The sequence below is a fragment of the Notamacropus eugenii genome, chromosome 1, assembly GCF_028372415.1.
Source record: "Notamacropus eugenii isolate mMacEug1 chromosome 1, mMacEug1.pri_v2, whole genome shotgun sequence".
NCBI lineage: Eukaryota > Metazoa > Chordata > Mammalia > Diprotodontia > Macropodidae > Notamacropus > Notamacropus eugenii.
Genome location: NC_092872.1, coordinates 680,726,771 through 680,743,074, shown reverse-complemented (window position 1 = coordinate 680,743,074; position 16,304 = coordinate 680,726,771). Strand labels below are relative to the sequence as shown.

The 16,304-nt window shown below is 37.1% G+C and overlaps 1 protein-coding gene across 4 annotated transcripts in view; it reads right to left on the bottom strand.

Annotated features, from left to right (window-relative positions):
• Window positions 1-13,564: 13,564 nt before the first annotated feature.
• The window catches only part of LOC140521175 (zinc finger protein 69 homolog), a 41,892-nt gene continuing 39,152 nt past the window's right edge, over window positions 13,565-16,304 (bottom strand). For all 4 annotated transcript variants that reach the window (XM_072635911.1, XM_072635907.1, XM_072635908.1 and 1 more), the window contains exon 6: window positions 13,565-14,802. In XM_072635911.1, the coding sequence (XP_072492012.1) occupies window positions 14,708-14,802 (95 nt within the window). In that variant the 3' untranslated portion in view covers window positions 13,565-14,707. The remainder of the gene's footprint in view (window positions 14,803-16,304) is intronic.

Here is a 16,304-nt window from a genome sequence, read left to right as displayed (position 1 = left end):
TAACTAGAGATATGAGATTAGAAGGCAGGAGAAAGGGTAGGGCTAGACCAAGAGTTCTGAGAATCTTTTGCAGAAATATAATAATTGAATCCATGACAGCTAGTGAAATAAACAGTATAGGGGAGGAAGAGAAAAGGACCAGGACAGAACCTTGAGGCACACAAATGATTAGCAGGCAGTCTGGATGAGATGAAAGATTTGTAGGAATCCACAATCTAAAATGCTGCAGGAGAAGTCAGCCCAGAAGAATACTCAAGAATGAAATTCTAATGACACAAAGGCCAAATAATTTCAATAAGGAAAAATGATATTTTTCTGAAGAGAGAAATGTGGATGCAGAGGGAATTCAATCAACTTAGATACTAAAAAGAAAAGTACAGAAGTCAGAAGCTAAACTAGGCAACAGAAAACTACTAAAAAAATATGGCATGGTTATATAAAAATAGTATAAGGTAGATAGTTTTTTTAAGTATTGAGAGAAAAGTGAGGATCAAAGAAAGGATAGAATGTTTTCTTGAGATGGATGGGACCATGGTAAATCACCACAGAGAGGAAAAAGAGCTACTCAATTACTATTTTGTTTCTATTTTTCTCTGCCAAGTAGGATGACCTTTAAACTTAAAATGCCAGAATAAAATGACTACCAGGGAGTTGACATCCAAGGTATGTGAAAAAGTAGTAAGAGTATCTAGCAGCTCCTGATGAATTCAAGTTATCTGGCACAGATGAATTACATCTTCCCGTTCTGAAAAAAAATTAGCAAATATGGTTGCTGATCCACTATCAAGTGATATTTAAAAGATTATGGAGAATAGAACAGTTATCACAAGTCTGGAGAAGAGCAAATGTTAAGTCCCAGTTTTAAAAATAAGAATAGATAGCTAAGTCTACAAACTATAGGCCAGGGAATTCAACTTTGATTTGTAAGAACATTCTAGAACAGATTATTAAGGCATGGTTTGCAAAGATCTAAAAAGATAAAGGGTGATTTCACAGTTCTAGCGTGGTTTCATCAGGAACCAATCATGCCAGACTAACCTTGATTCCTTTTTGGAAATGATTACTAGACAAGCAAAATGCTATACGCATATTTTACAAAGATTTTTTGCATTTTTAAATATTAAGTATCTTATGGAGAAGATGTTAAGTCATGTGTTAGATAATAATACAATTTTCAGATGGATTCAGAACTAGCTGGTTGTCGGAACTCAAAGAGTATCTGTCAATGGTTCGCTGTCACTGTGGCTACAAGTCCCTCAGATAGTACCTCAGGGCTCTGGGCTTGGTCCTATGCTACTTACCATTTTTATCACGAAGGCGAAAGTATTATGCTCACCAAATTTGAGGATGACATAAAACTGTTATCACATTAGATGACACATTTAGGATTCTAAAATATCTTGACAAGGTAGAACATTTTAAATATAACAAGATGAAATTCAGTAAGGATAGATGTAAAACTGTTCCCCTTGGGTCCAAAAAGTCAGCTTCGTAAGAATAAGATGAAAGAAGTATGAATAGATGGTAAGTCTTCCCAAAACGATCCTGACAGTTTAGTGGGCTATAAGCTCAATATATGCCAGCAGTGTGATGTGGCAGCCAAAAAACTAATGCAATCTTGAGATGCATTAGGAGAGGCATGACTTCCAGGAATAGAGAGATGACAGCTCCATGTACTGTGCCCTCATCTGAATGCACAGAACAGTTGTGTTCAGCCATGGGCACTATATTTTAGAAGGACATTGATAAACTGGAGAGTGTCCAGAGATCAATCAGTATGATAAAAGGCCGTAAGCCCATGCCCTATAATGATTGACAGAAGGAATGAGAACATGCTTTGCCTTAAAAAGAGAAGACGCAGCAGGCAAGGGCAGAGAGAAGGTATGATAGCATTCTTCAAGTATTTAAAACCAAATGCATTATCTTTCTCCTCCAAACATTCCCTTCTTTCTCACTTCCTTGTTAACTTCATCTGAGCTTACCATCTAGGTGTCACCCCACCTCAGCCCCCTGAAGTTGCAGTTCCTGACCTGAACTGGAATGTGAGTAATGGTAAATGGCTATTAGATACAGACATTTTCAGTCAGATGGGAAACTCCTCTTATTCTGAGTGACAGATTTTCAGGCTCCCCTTTGATATGTGATTGCTGTCCTAGTTATTCCTCAGCAGTCTTCAAGGTGGGCTAGAAGCTAGAACTGAATAACTATAGTATCACCATGACTATCCCTTCTGAAGTAACGGGAGTACTTCCACTGGGTACCTTTAGGTAGAAACAATAGAAGAAGAAGCTTAGTATAGCCTCAAAGTGTGCTGAGTTCAATGAAGTATGAAAGATAGAAGCGTTCATAGTTGAGATGAGTATCTGAAGAAACTCAGACCTCATGTCATATCTTTTCTGCAAAGCCAAGCATCTTTGAGAGAACTCAGCGCCCATCACATCATAAGTGCTTATTACCAGTGAGTCTTCTCTGCCTATTTTTCACCCACCTACATGATTACTTCTTAGGACCACTCTACCTTCAGCTTCCTGGAGTCCTCCCAGTTTTCTTATTGCATCTGGGAGGAACTAGATTTGGAATTTGCAAGACCTGATTATGGGGAAATGAAGCGAGACTTAACTATTTGTGCTGAGAGTTCCATGACGTTTGTTAGATTTGAGATGTCCATCATAGAACTAATTCAATCCCAGTCCCTTGATCTGTAGGGGCAAAAAAAGAAATGTGAAATGCTAAAGATGATAGAGAGAAAGCATAAGTACTCAGCTCTTACTTTCCTTCTCTCTGTTGTATCAAGAGAATGCCCTTCAGGTAGGAAGGGGTAGAACAAACATGGTTTGAAAGTATATTAAAAGAGTGGCTGCAGTGCATTATGGGACAGTGGTAGTATGAGACCCAAGATGACAGCTGATAAGAGGTGGGTATAAGAAGTGGAAGATGTCTGCAACTATGGAATTGAAATCATATGTAATGTCTAGGCTGATGAAGATAGTTTATAGACTTGGCATTGGCATTGGCATTGGCCAGGAAGACCTGAGTTCAAATTTAGCACTTACTTAGCTGTGTGACCCTGAGCAAGTCACTTAACTCTGTCTGCCTCAGTTTTGTCATGTGGAAAATGAGATGGAAAAGGAAATGGCAAACCACTCCAGTACCTTTGCCAAGAAAACCCCAAAAGGGGTCACTTGGAGTCACAACTGAAAAAATTATTAACTTAACAAAAGAATTCTGATGAGTTTACAAAGAGATATAGGGGAAAACTTGGAATTAAAAAAAAAAAGAAAGAAATCTGTGTACTAAACTCTTCCATGGTTAATTCCAGGTGACCAGAGAACCAGAATCCTCAGATAGTACTTCTCAAAAATTGAGAGATGCTGCCACCTGGTGTCAATTTATGGCAATTACTAATTTTCTACAGTTCCCTTAAAATTATTTTAGGTAAACCCCTACTGAAAGGATTTATAAAAATAAAAACAAACAGCAAAAATTATGTTTGGATTCTGCTTTCTTTGTTTTTAAAAATCTATGTTTTGTTCTATATTAGAGAATAGTGTTTCCATTTCTTGCCCAATTCATCTGAAATAATCTTCTAAAGTAAAAAACGAGTGGATTTTTCAGATCCTATTTATTTACATTAATTTTACTCTCAGTTTATTTTCATTTGCTATTCCCTTCCAGGTCAATGCCTTAGGACTGATTAATTCAATCTGTCCCCAAAACTCAAAATAAAAATTGCTTAATCTCTAGCAACTATGTTTACTTCTCTAATCAGTGCCAGGCTTTGTGAAATGCGAACTGAAAACTTGTAACATCTTCAGAGACCAAAGAAGTCCAAACATGAAGACAGAGTGCATAATGAGAAATGAACTTGACTATTGTATAATTTTGGTTGATATTAGCACAAAGATGTTGATTAAATCAGCACATTCCAGATAATACACTGTGTAGGAGGATTGAATGACAGCCTGGCACCAGATCCTACATGAGATACACCTAAGACATTTCACGGAGAGAAAAGAGGTTGTCAGCATCACGATAGGTACCTGTAGTTAGAAGCTTCTAGGAAGACATGGTAAGGAAACAGATGACCATTCCAATAGTATCATTGTGGCTGAGTTTGAATCAGCTTCAGGAATGAGGAAATGAGGAATCATTCATAATCTTTTCTCAAATTAAAATGCAAAATACTTCTTGAAGATGTCCATATGAAAATTGAAAGCATATTTGGCCAACAGTTTCCCAGTAGACTTACATAGGATTAAGATTCCATATTTAACCCTCTGAGATGTGAGTGATCTGGGTCAGTATCAGTAACCCTTTCCAACCTCCACTCTCCTTTTTTAAAAAGAAATAAAGGAGTCTACATGGATAAGGAAGCCACCTTTTTCCCTTTGACCTACTTTTATAGAAAGAAGATATTTAAACCTCTTTTTGTACAAGATAGCCCTACTGAATAAGCTAGAAGTTACTTCCAATTCAATAGTCATATACTTTAAGTATTTGGGAACTTTTTTATCAGTAGTTTGACTGTTCTTTTGGAGCGAAAAAAAAGGTAATTATAGTTCTATAAGCAAAGTGGCTTGTAAGGATTAAAATGCTACTATCTTAACTTAGGTGGATTTTCCCCAAATCCCATAAAAATATCCTTTTTGATCCTCAAGAAATTGCTGTGGTATTTCCATGCTATACCATGAGATTCACTATTATGTTTCTTAGCTTTCCTTCAGAGTATCTCAAATTTTCTAGTCATGGGAACCAGTCCATAAGGAAAAGAATGACTCAAAGAAACTTCAGGGATTTTTTACATTCAATTTTCCTTCAACTACTTCCTGGAACATAGAGATGTGGAGAATAGCCTAATGGTTTTATCTGTGCAAAAATGAAATGCATCTATAAGTTAAAGAGGCAAATGATGACAGAGTAGAGAGAGCCCTGAGCATGCAATCAGGAAGATCTGAGTTCAAAAGCAACTTTAAACACATAGTAGCTACCTTTGTTACAGTGGACGAGTCACCTAACCTCTGTTTAACTCCTCATTTGTAAATTAGGGAAAATAATACCACCTACTTCTTAGGGTTGTTGTGAAAATCAAATGAAATAATAATTGCAAATGTGCATTCTTTGATTGACATTAGACTACTTTTCTAGCTTGTAAATATCCCTTGTTTCTTTAGCCCTTCATAGGCAATTGACATACAACTGTTTTCAAAACAGTATGGGGGATTTTATGAACTGCTCAATAGGTGTCAGCAATGTAATATGGCAGCCAAAAAGTTAGCCCAGATTTGGACAGTATTAAGACAGGGATAGATTCCAGGAATAGGGAGGTCAATTAGACTAAACATGTACTGTACTCTGCCTTCCTCTGGGCATGACTGCATTTTGGCAAACCTCAATGTTTTCAGAAGATAAGAGATTATGTGATGCCTATACATTTTTGTGTCTGCTTAGAATTGCTATGGACTTTTTTTTTTACTACTTCATTGGATTTGTAATAAAGTAGCAAGTTTTGTTTTTAACAAATGAATTAAAAGCCCAAGGCATATGAGAAAATAAGATAATTCCAATCTTTCTTGAGTGGAAGTTTACTTTTCCAGCCCAGACAGGTTTTATTCCAGAATATCAATAGCATTTACCTCTGTCATGGAGGAATAAGATTTGAAAGTCTTCAAAGAATTAAAGATAGCTTCCAAAAGATTATCAGGAAAAAGAGATTGATTCTGAAAAATGTAGACTAGTGAGTGTCCTTTCTCTTCCAAGCAGAATTCTGGAGTAGAAAGTCTGAACACTTAAAAAGGAAGTGGCAATCACTATGAGTCAGTATGGTTTCATATCATAAAGTATTTGAAAGAACATTATTCTCAGAGATGGAAGACCCAAGGTTGAGTTGCGGCTGTGTTATTCTGTGACATTGAGAAGCAAGTAAATTAACTTTCTCTGGGATTCAGTTCTTGAAGAACTTGAAGAACTGAAATTCTCATTAGGAATTGCCCAATCACATATAAAAAAGATTTTTTACAATCATTTTGTAAAATTTTGAGTTTCAAATCCTGTTGCTCCCTCTAGCCCTTCCCTGATCTTTGAGAAGGAAGCAATTTGATTATGATTATACATGTGAGATCATGCAAAACATTTCCCTATTAGCAGTGTTGCAAAATAAAACACAAATAAAATAAAACAAAAATATTTTTTTTAAAAAAAAGAAATGTTTCCTTCTTTCAGAATCAGTTCTGTCTCTGAAGGTGGACAGCATTTTTTCATCATGGATGCTTTAAAACTGTCTTGGATTATTTTCTCCATCAAAGTAGCTGTCTTTCACAGGTGGTCATCCTTAAAATATTGCTGTTACTGTGTATAGTGTTCTGGTTTTTACTTCACTTTGCATGGGTTTATGTTCATCTTTCCAGATTTTTCTGAAATCATCCTACTCACCAATTCTTAAAGCACACCAGTATTCCATCACAATCATGTACCATAACTTGTTCAGTCATTTCCCAATTGATGGGTATCCTCTCAATTTCTGATTCTTAACCATCACAAAAAGAGCTCCTATAAATATTTTTGTATAAATAGATCCTTTCCCTTTCTTTAAATACCAACTGGTCACAATGTATTTGTGAAATGTTGCTTTAATCATCTTGTTAATATTTTATTTAATATTTTTGGCATCAATATTCATTAAGGGAATTGGTCTATAGTTTTCCTTCTCTGTTTTTGATCTCCCTGGTTTAGATATCAAAAACATATTTGTGTCATAATAGGAATTTGGTTGGATTCCTTCTTTACCTATTTTTCAAATGGGTTATATAGTGTTGGGATGAATTGCGCCTTAAATGTTTGGCAGAATTTACTTATGCATTCATCTGGTCCTGGAGTTTTTTCTTAGGGAGCTCATTGATGACCTTTTCCATTTATTTTTCTAAAATGAGGTTATTAAGGATTCTAGTTCTCCTATGTCAATCTGAGCAGTTTATATTCTTATAAATATTCATCCATTTTACTTAGATTGTCAGTTTTACTGGAATACAGTTGGGCAAAATTACTCTTAATTATTACATTCATTTCATCTTCATTGTTGAAGTAATCCTTTTCATTTTTGGTGCTAGTAACTTGATTTTCTTCTTAGCTTTTAAATCAAATTAACCAATGGTTTCTGTATTTTATTGGTTTTATTTATTAGTTCAGTGGGATTTTTTAACTTTCAATTTTATTAAATTTTCCTTAGATTTTCAGGACTTCCACCTTGGTGTTTAATTGGAGATGGTGGAGAAAAAAGCAAAGACTTGCCTGAGCTATCCCCAAAACCCTTCCAAAAATTTTAAATAATGTCTCCAAACAAATTCCAAATCAGCAGAACCCACAAAAAATGGGGTAAGAAAAATTTTCAGCCCAAAGTAACTTAGAAATTCTGCAGGAAAGGTTTGTTGCACCAGAGTGAGAGTGGTGTGAAAGTGGAACACAGTTCAATATAGGCCAAGCACCAGACAACCAGCAGGAAGGAGGCTTGGGGGTGCCAAAATCAGTGGTGGTAGTTTTTATTTCCAGAGCTCTCAGCCCACAGACAGTAAGAGGTAGAGCAATCAGTCAGAAGGAGATTGCAGGGGTCCTTTTGCTAGCACTGGGGGCAGGACTTTGCTGTATTGCCTGTACTTGTATCTGAGTCACAGGCCTGGATGTCAGGCCCAGGATAAGGAGGAGGACTAGCATGCCAGAGCTTGAAGCTACAGGGGAGCTGGAACCTTGGTCGCAGTTCCAGGGAAGAAAAGATGAATTGTGGTTACTCAAAGACCAATGTGCAGTACAAAAGAATAGTAAACACACCTGTCCTTAGGTCATACCACCTTAGAAGAACTATAATCTTACAGATACCCAGAATTACCTCTGAAAACAGTTGTACAAAGAAAAACCCTGAAGCATGGAACACTGTACCCTCCAGTACAGAAACAGAGCCCCATTTTAGCATAGTTGAAAACCAAGAAATAGACTGGAAAAATGAGCAACAGCAGAAAAAGATCTTGACTATAGAAAGTTACTATGGTAACACAGTAGATCAAAACACAAACTCAAAAATAGACAACAAAGTCAAAACTCCTACATCCAAAGCCTGAAAGAATGATATGAATTGTCCTCAAGGCATGGAAGAGCTCAAAAAGGATTTTGAAAGTCAAATAAAAGCTGTAGAGGAAAAACTGAGAAATGAAATGAGAGTGATTCAAGAAAACATGAAAAAAGAGTCAACAGCTTGGTAAAGGAGGCACAAAAAATACTGGAGAAAGTAACACCTTAAAAAATAGAATATGACAAATGGTAAAAAAAAAAAAAAAAAAAAAAAAAAAGCAGAATTGGTCAAATGGGGAAAGAAGTATAAAAGTTCACTGAAGAAAATAATTCCTTAAAAATTAGAATTGTGTTAACTCAAAGCTAACTATTCCATGAGACACCAAGAAACAATAAAATAAAATCAAAAGAATGAAAAAATTAAAAAAGTGAAATGTCTCACTGAAAAAATGACAGACTTGGAAAATAGATTCAGGAGAGATAATTTAAAAATTATTGAACTACCTGAAAGTCACGATCAAGAAAAGATCCTGTGCATTATCTTTCAGGAAATTATGAAGGAAAACTACCCTGATATTCTAGAACCTGCTTATAAACTAGAAACAGGGGAAATCCCCAATCACCTCCTGAATGAGATCCCCAAATGAAAACTGCCAGGAATATTATAGCCACATTTTGAAATTCCCAGGTCAGGGAGGGGATGCTACAGGCAGCCAGAAGAAAATAATTCAGGTATTAGGAAGCCAAAGTCAGGATAGCATAAGATTTAGCAAGTTCTACATTGAAGGATCAGAATGTTATATTCCTTAGGATTAAGGATTTAGGACAGCAACCAGGAATCATTTACCCAACAAAACTGAGTATAATCCATGAGGAGAAAGGGTGGATGCTCTATGAGGTGGAGGAATTTCAAGTATTCCTGAGAAAAGACCAGATCAGAATAGAAAATCAAGAGAAACATGAAAAGGTAAACAGAAAAGAGAAATCATAAGGAACTTATTAAAGTTAAACTGCTTACATTTCTACATGGAAAGATAATATTTGTAACTCATAAGACCTTTCTCATTATTAGGTTAGTTAGAAGGAGTATATATAAAAGGGGCACAGATGTGACTTGACTATGAAGGCATGATATCTAAAAAATAAAATTAAAGGGTGAGAGAGAGTAATGCACTGGAAGAAAGACAAAGGGAGGAGTAGAATGGGGTAAATTATCTCACATAAAAGAGGCAAGAAAAAGATTTAACAGTGGAGGGATGGGGGGAAGTGATAGGGGTGAGTGAATCTTTCTCTCATCAGAATTGGCTCAAAGAGGGAATAACGCACACACTCAATTGGATATAGAAGTCTATCTTACACTACAGGTAAGTAGGGGGGAAGGGAATAAGAGAAGGGACAGTGGTGATATAAGGGAGGGCATATTGGTAGAGGGGACAGTCAGAATCATAATATTTTTGAGGAGGGACAGGATGAAAGGAAAAAGAAAATTGAATAAATGGGAGGAATAGGATAGAGGAAAATATAGTCTTTCACTATGTGATGCCAAGCAAAGTGGAATCTTTTGCTGTTTTTGTTTTAGTATAATCGAATGCCTCTGATTCAATCTTGCCTTTATTAACCAAGAGTCTTTACTAGGAATAAAGTACAGAAACAAGAGTTTTGTTAACTAGAAACAGCATATGTATTTGTATTATTAATGTGATTTAAGATTTTCTGCACCCATTAATGGGCCTTCCCATTAAGGGGAGTTTGATTAGGAAAGATTTGTAGGAAGGCCTATACCTTTTGTTAATGAGGTACTGGTTCTCAAGGATTGGGATGGCCACTGGCTCTAAAAATGCTATAAATACTCTGAGGGTAAGGTTTTACTTTGGGGCTTACTGACTGGAAGTGTTTGTTTGGCCAGATGAGGACTATGGAAGCTAAGGACCTTCCTCCCCTCCCCTTGAAAAACAAAGATGTCAGTGCTTCTCTCTCTGGTAACTATGGTCAGACAGTTGGACTCGTCTGTTGATGACCATGTAGAGGAAGCTATGTTTGTTGATCTTTGATTTCTCTGTATTTTCTTGGAAGTTCAGGATGCTGACTCCCCTGAACTAGGTGAATGATATGTGTGCTTGGTTAAAGGAATGATACATGTGCTTGATTAAAGTGATTGTTAGCCTGTCAACAGTTGCCTTTACTTTTATGAATGCAGGTCTAAGAACCTGTGACAGCAGGTCCCCTTTGTATGTCGGGATGCTTACTTTTACAGACTATTATAGAAATGTTTTGCATGCCTACACATGTATAATCTTTATTGAATTGCTTGCCTTCTCAATGTAGGGGAAGGGAGAGAACTTGGAACTCAAAGTTTTAAAAATGAATGTTAAAATTGTTTTTACATGTAACTAAATTTTAAAAAGATAAAAAAAAAGAAACACGAATGTTTTATTGTAACAGTCAAAACCCAGCATAGGGAATAGCGATTCAATCAAGGATGAAGCCACATGAGGTATCCCCCCTATCCCATGATGCAACATTTTAGGTAGTGGCTTGGAAAGTAGTGGGTCTGCGTAGGTTTTCAGACAAAGGATCAATAGCAGCAATTATTATTCTGATGATGGGACAATGGGGTCAAGGAACCCAAACCAGAAGCAAAAGAGGGAATTTTTTTTTAATTTCCCAGGAAAACCTCTTCATGATCAAGAAGGTAGAATTTTAAGTATGCTGCATCAGCAAGTTTGCTAGAGAGTTTCAGCCATGTTATAATTCTAATTAAGAGCTGAATACAATTGAACCCTTAAGCATACCAGTTGTGATAACAGGATACAGTCCTAGGACAGCAGAACCATAGATTCTTCTGATTATTCACTAGACAGCCTTAGGTTTTATAAGGAGCAGGCAGAATCTTCTTCAGGTACAGCACAATTGTTTTAACACCTTTGACATCATAAGCAAGGAGGCAAAAGGATGTGACCAAGGATAGGATCCTTCCTTGGGGTATGGAAGTTTCCAGCTGTTCTGTGTTCCAGAAAAGGCATGGTGTGGGAGGAAGGAATCTGTCTATGACATAGTATATTAAACCTTAGGGATAGCAGAGGCCAAAAACGAACAACAACAACAACAAAACCCCCAAAATTGTATTTAAAAAAATGAATTGCTATTATATGATCTGTTGCACTTATGGAAACTTTACCCACTGAAGATCATGTCTGGATGACTGATCCAGATCTGTGCAAAGGCAGTCCTGCAGAAAACTGGCAGAGTGGGTGATAGGTCCCTTCTCAATGGCACGGTTATCCAAATGTCCTATTAACTAGGATTAGCTTTCCTGATCCATATCCATCATGTTTTCCATTTGTCTTCATATGAAAGGTCCATCTTAAACAAAACTTTCAAGACTGAATTGAATTTGGGATATTTCAAAGTGGGCACTTCCTCCAGTGATGAACATGTAACCCAGTCATGCCTTATAGTCCTGGAAAACTTTTGATTTTGTTTAAACTCATACTACATGATTAGCCACCTTCTTTTCCAGTCATACAGTTGTTGATTAACAATGCATTGGAGTCTATGCTAAACCATGCACTTCTCCACTGCCCTGTGTTAACCCTCAATTTAATTCTTGAGATACTGTGAGTCATTATTATTCACCATTAAATAGCATAGAAAAGACCACTGATGTTTAAAAAAATAGATCTTTGTTTGGGGGAGAAACTGGTTGTGTTAAAAGCATTACACAGCTTCTCAAAGGCAATCTAATGCACTCACCTCTGGCTCTTCAATTTTTGGTACAGCTTATTGGCTATGTGCAGTATCTGTCCAAGTTCTATATCCTTATGGGCTATCTTTATAGTCTTATTGATCATCCAACCATATATCATAATCTGGATAGTTGGTATTTTCTTTCTTCAACTGAACCAGATTAATGCCCAGCAAATATATATCCACCTAAACTAGTCATGGATGACCAAGTAGAACGTATCATCCAAAGAAGTGTTAAGTTGGACTAGAAGGCCAACCCACCTATTGCTAGAGTCTCTTCCAACTCTCAAATTCTGTGACTGTGTGAGATCATGGACTTTGGTGGATAGTGCCCACAAGTTCTTGGAAGATAAGCCTAAGAAAAAAAAAAACATGGGAACTCACACACAACCTACATGTCCCTGCTCTGTTTGAAGACTTCTACCATTTTTGGCCAGGGCCTTGAGGTAGCAGCGGGAGGTCAAAGAAATAGTATTAGTTTCAAATTTCAACTTCATTACTCCCTAGCTAGGTGACCCCAAATGGACAAGTCATTTGACCTTTCTAAGCCTTTTGTTTATTTGCTATAAAATGGGGAAAATAAAAATAAAATTAATTACCTACCTCACTGTTGTGAGAATCAACTTAGGCATACATTAGGAGGAGTGTGCCAGAGCAGATTAAATTAATTCACTAGAGCAAATTGTTAAAATTTAAGCATGAGCATTGGAAATTGACACATACAAAAATTGGGGCTAAATTTATTGTGTTGTTGATTCTCTAGAATTAAGAAAATGACATGTTAATAATGTAGATTAAACTAAAAATGTATGTCATTTGTATATTTTTTGGAGAGTTAGTTGTTAAACGTTTACCAGCAAACCATTGTATATCTACCAAGTATTTTTTAAACCTTAAAGTGATAGTAAAATTTTAAACATTAAAGTGATAGTTGTTTTTATAAAGATGGGGAGGCATTTTAGAAAGAGAGCTACTGTCCAAGCCCACAATTGTGGTGCCTTCAGCTGAGATGAAGTGCAAACAGCACATGCTACCATGAAGTGATATTTCCTGACACTGCTTCTTGGAAACAAATCATTGTGCTTTTTTATACTACATTCCTTTCTTCATGTTGTTCTATTGGATCTACTCTCTGTGAATCTAGTGTCTCACCTCATCTGATGTTTTTCTGCTTGGTTCTTGGATGTGGTAGAAGGCTTTGTTGCTCTTTATATTGTTCCCGGTTATTTGAATGGAGAATAGTGCTTAGATGCCTTATGTTTTAGTGCTTGTTAACTCTGACTCTAACTAAGCCATCCAGTGGAGGTGGAAGAGGAGGAAGACATTTTTATGGCCTAAAAATTACAGATGATTGCTTAAAAATTAGGATGATTGTTGACTAATTGATTGCTATTATTTTGTGTGACTTTTAAACAAAGACCCTAGGAAAAGCAGTTTTATGGTCTGGGGAGTTTAGTTGTTGAAAGCAGAGGTGAGAAAGAGATTAAATGTTGCAGCTAAGACATCTAGATTTGGTGTTGGCTGGTATTTTGTGGAGTTCAGTCCCATTGTATGGTAGAATATTGAGGTTTAATTGATTTTGTTGTATCAACAGTGTTATGTGGCAGCCAAAAAAGATAATGTGACCTTGGGATGCTTAAGAAAAGTTTCCTTCAGTTTGGGAGCTGTGGCATAATAATGATTCCTCTAAAAAGACAGTAGTCTCCAAACTTTTTGATTATACACTCTATTGGTAAAAAGAAAAATATGCACACACCCCTACTTATACATATATATGAATTTATTTATAAATTAAATTACATACATGCTCTACTATACACACATTATAAAACATACACAAATACAAATTACAACAAACGATAGGTATAACAGTGAACATAATAGCTCTTCAGGAGTCATGTTTTCTGCATGAAGACAATCATCATACACCATGGGAAAACAATAACCAAAAGTGAATTGTCTCTGAATTCAACTCAGCAGAAAGTTTCATTCCTCCTTCTTTCTATGGTTCTGCTTAATGGGTGTTTAATATCCCATTCATATTTGGATATTTTGGATGTTTTTTATAAGGATGAGGAACAGCAAGAAGGCCAATTTGGTTGGATTGTGCAGTGCATGAATAACAGAAGCATATAACATGTCTAGTAAGGTAGGTTGGGGCCAAGTTTTGATAGTCTTTAAATGTCAAATACTGGAGTTTATATTTGCTCTCAGACTGAACAGGTAGTCACTGAGGTTTCTTGAAGCAGGGGGAATAGGGTCAGATCTACTTTAGGAAAACCACTTTGGCAGTTGTCTGAAGAATGGACAGGAGTAGGGAGAGACTTGAGATGGGAAACCAATTAGAAGTCTAGTGCCACAGCCACAAATTGATCTGGGGAGACAGCAAGTGGGCATATTGGGTGTTTGGAGTACTTCTTTACCAATGACATCTGCTCAGGTATTGCTAGGGTAACAAGTAGGATTTGGGTTGTAACTACCCTGAAGGGCTAACCCCCATAATAAAGGGGAAGTTAGAGGCTTGAACACCTGTGCGAGCATGAAATGAAGAATTGTTCAGAGATAAGGCATGAAGATAAGGCTGCAGTAAGTCTCAGTATTGACCTCTGCAGGAAGGATGGACTGATAGTTGATCATATATCCTTTGGGATCTGAAGACCCCTAATATAGAGTATACCAAAGTGCTCTCTTCTTTCCCATTTTCCCCTATCAGTTCAAAGAAGGGAAGTAGAGCCCATATAGCCAACCCCAGTATGAATCTTTTACATATGGTGATACTGAATGGGAGTATGGAAACAACCTAGCCAAAGGCATCAGCAAAAATTACCAAAAGCAGTATGGTCCTGATCTTGTAGAGGAGATTCTCCAAGCCAGAGAGATCAGGACAGAAGATGAACAGAAGACTTCAAATAAGTTGAGGTTTGGCCACTCGGGAGAAGCAGCATATCATCAGACAGAAAACTCTGGGTAAGACAAACTGGTGCGTAGCCAGGGAAGTACCTGTAGGTAAGAAAGCTTTGGGTTAACAATGGAACCTCAAAGAGATAGGAAAGGACTGGGGGGGGGGGGAGGATGGAGGCAGAGAGGAGAGATCTCCTGAGTTCCATCAATAAGCAATTGCTTAATGTTACTTTTTTTGAGTATGTTCAATTTAGATGGAAAAGAAGACTAAACGCTAAAAGTTGGTATATTACAAGAAACTAAAACAAATTTATTCTTTCTTCATGGCTCTTTTTACAGAGTCAATCCAGAACCAGGTTTTCATTTGGGTGGGTTTGAGTGTATCTGCTAAGATTTTTAGTTTGAGACAACATAGCTCCAGCTAGGTCCCACCCTAATCCATACACATGAGTTTTGACCTTGGTAGAGTACAATAAAGTCAAAGTGGTTGTGTGGACAGGAAAGAAGAAACTGGGGAAAAGACTTTGATTTTTCTGGTGGGACAGTGTTCCATTTCATGTCTTTTAAGAGCAGGAATCTAAATGGAGGCCTAGGTAGACCATTGTTTCCTCACCCCCGACCTCCAAATGCCTACATCCCAAGGCTGGAAATATGGAAAGCTTGGCTGTCAACAAAGTCAATACCTGCAATGGTGGGGAGGTAAAGGAGTTAGCATTTTCTCTCAGAAATTCTCCATCATAATTTTGAAAAAATCAGTTCCAGAGGATGCAGGAAATCACCCATATATGAGAAAAAAGGAAAAGACTCAAGTGTTGCAAAGGTACAGATGGTGTTTGCTGTCACACAAAGCACCATTGCACAAACCCATCAGGATGCTCTATGTGTAAGATTTCACACAGTATGTAGACCGGCTCAGCATATGAGACTCCCCAAGGGACTTGCATAACACAAAGGACTAAAAATGCACTGCTCCCTTATCACAAGACCATCCCCTCTCACTTTCCTTCCTTCAAAGACAACCAGCTCTTTAAGTAGCAGTGTAGTTAATAGGACTAGACTACTACCCAGCAAGTTCTACTTCTACAAGCTTTTAGGTGCTAGCCTTGCACAATCCCAGCATGAGTAACAAGCTGAGGGCTTCATCAGGGCTATTGACAACCGCTATTTTACAATGCCCTAAACTCAGCTATCTTGGATTCCTAATTGTTACTAACACATGCCTGCTCCAAAGCAGGGAGGAAAGGTTGCTTATTTCAATTGGTAATGATAAAAGTGTAGGGCTTTAGAATTGAGAAAATGAATTTGTAGTGTCCCTACCCACATCCAAAAGTAGCTTAAAGAGAAGAGGGCCTGGACCAGTCTATCTTAAACACATACCCCAATACCTTAACATCTCAAACCTAGGAAGAGGAGAAATCTAAAGCACAGACTCTCAAAAAAGGCAGAGTAATCCAAGCTCAGATTCTAGGCTACATAGACAACCCTGGAGAGAGATAGGTGAAACCCTGTTATAGGGCAAAATCAAACACGCTCACATACAATATTGTTCATAGTTACTGTGGCTAGAGGCAAGGAAGGATCATAGGATCAGAAATTTAGAG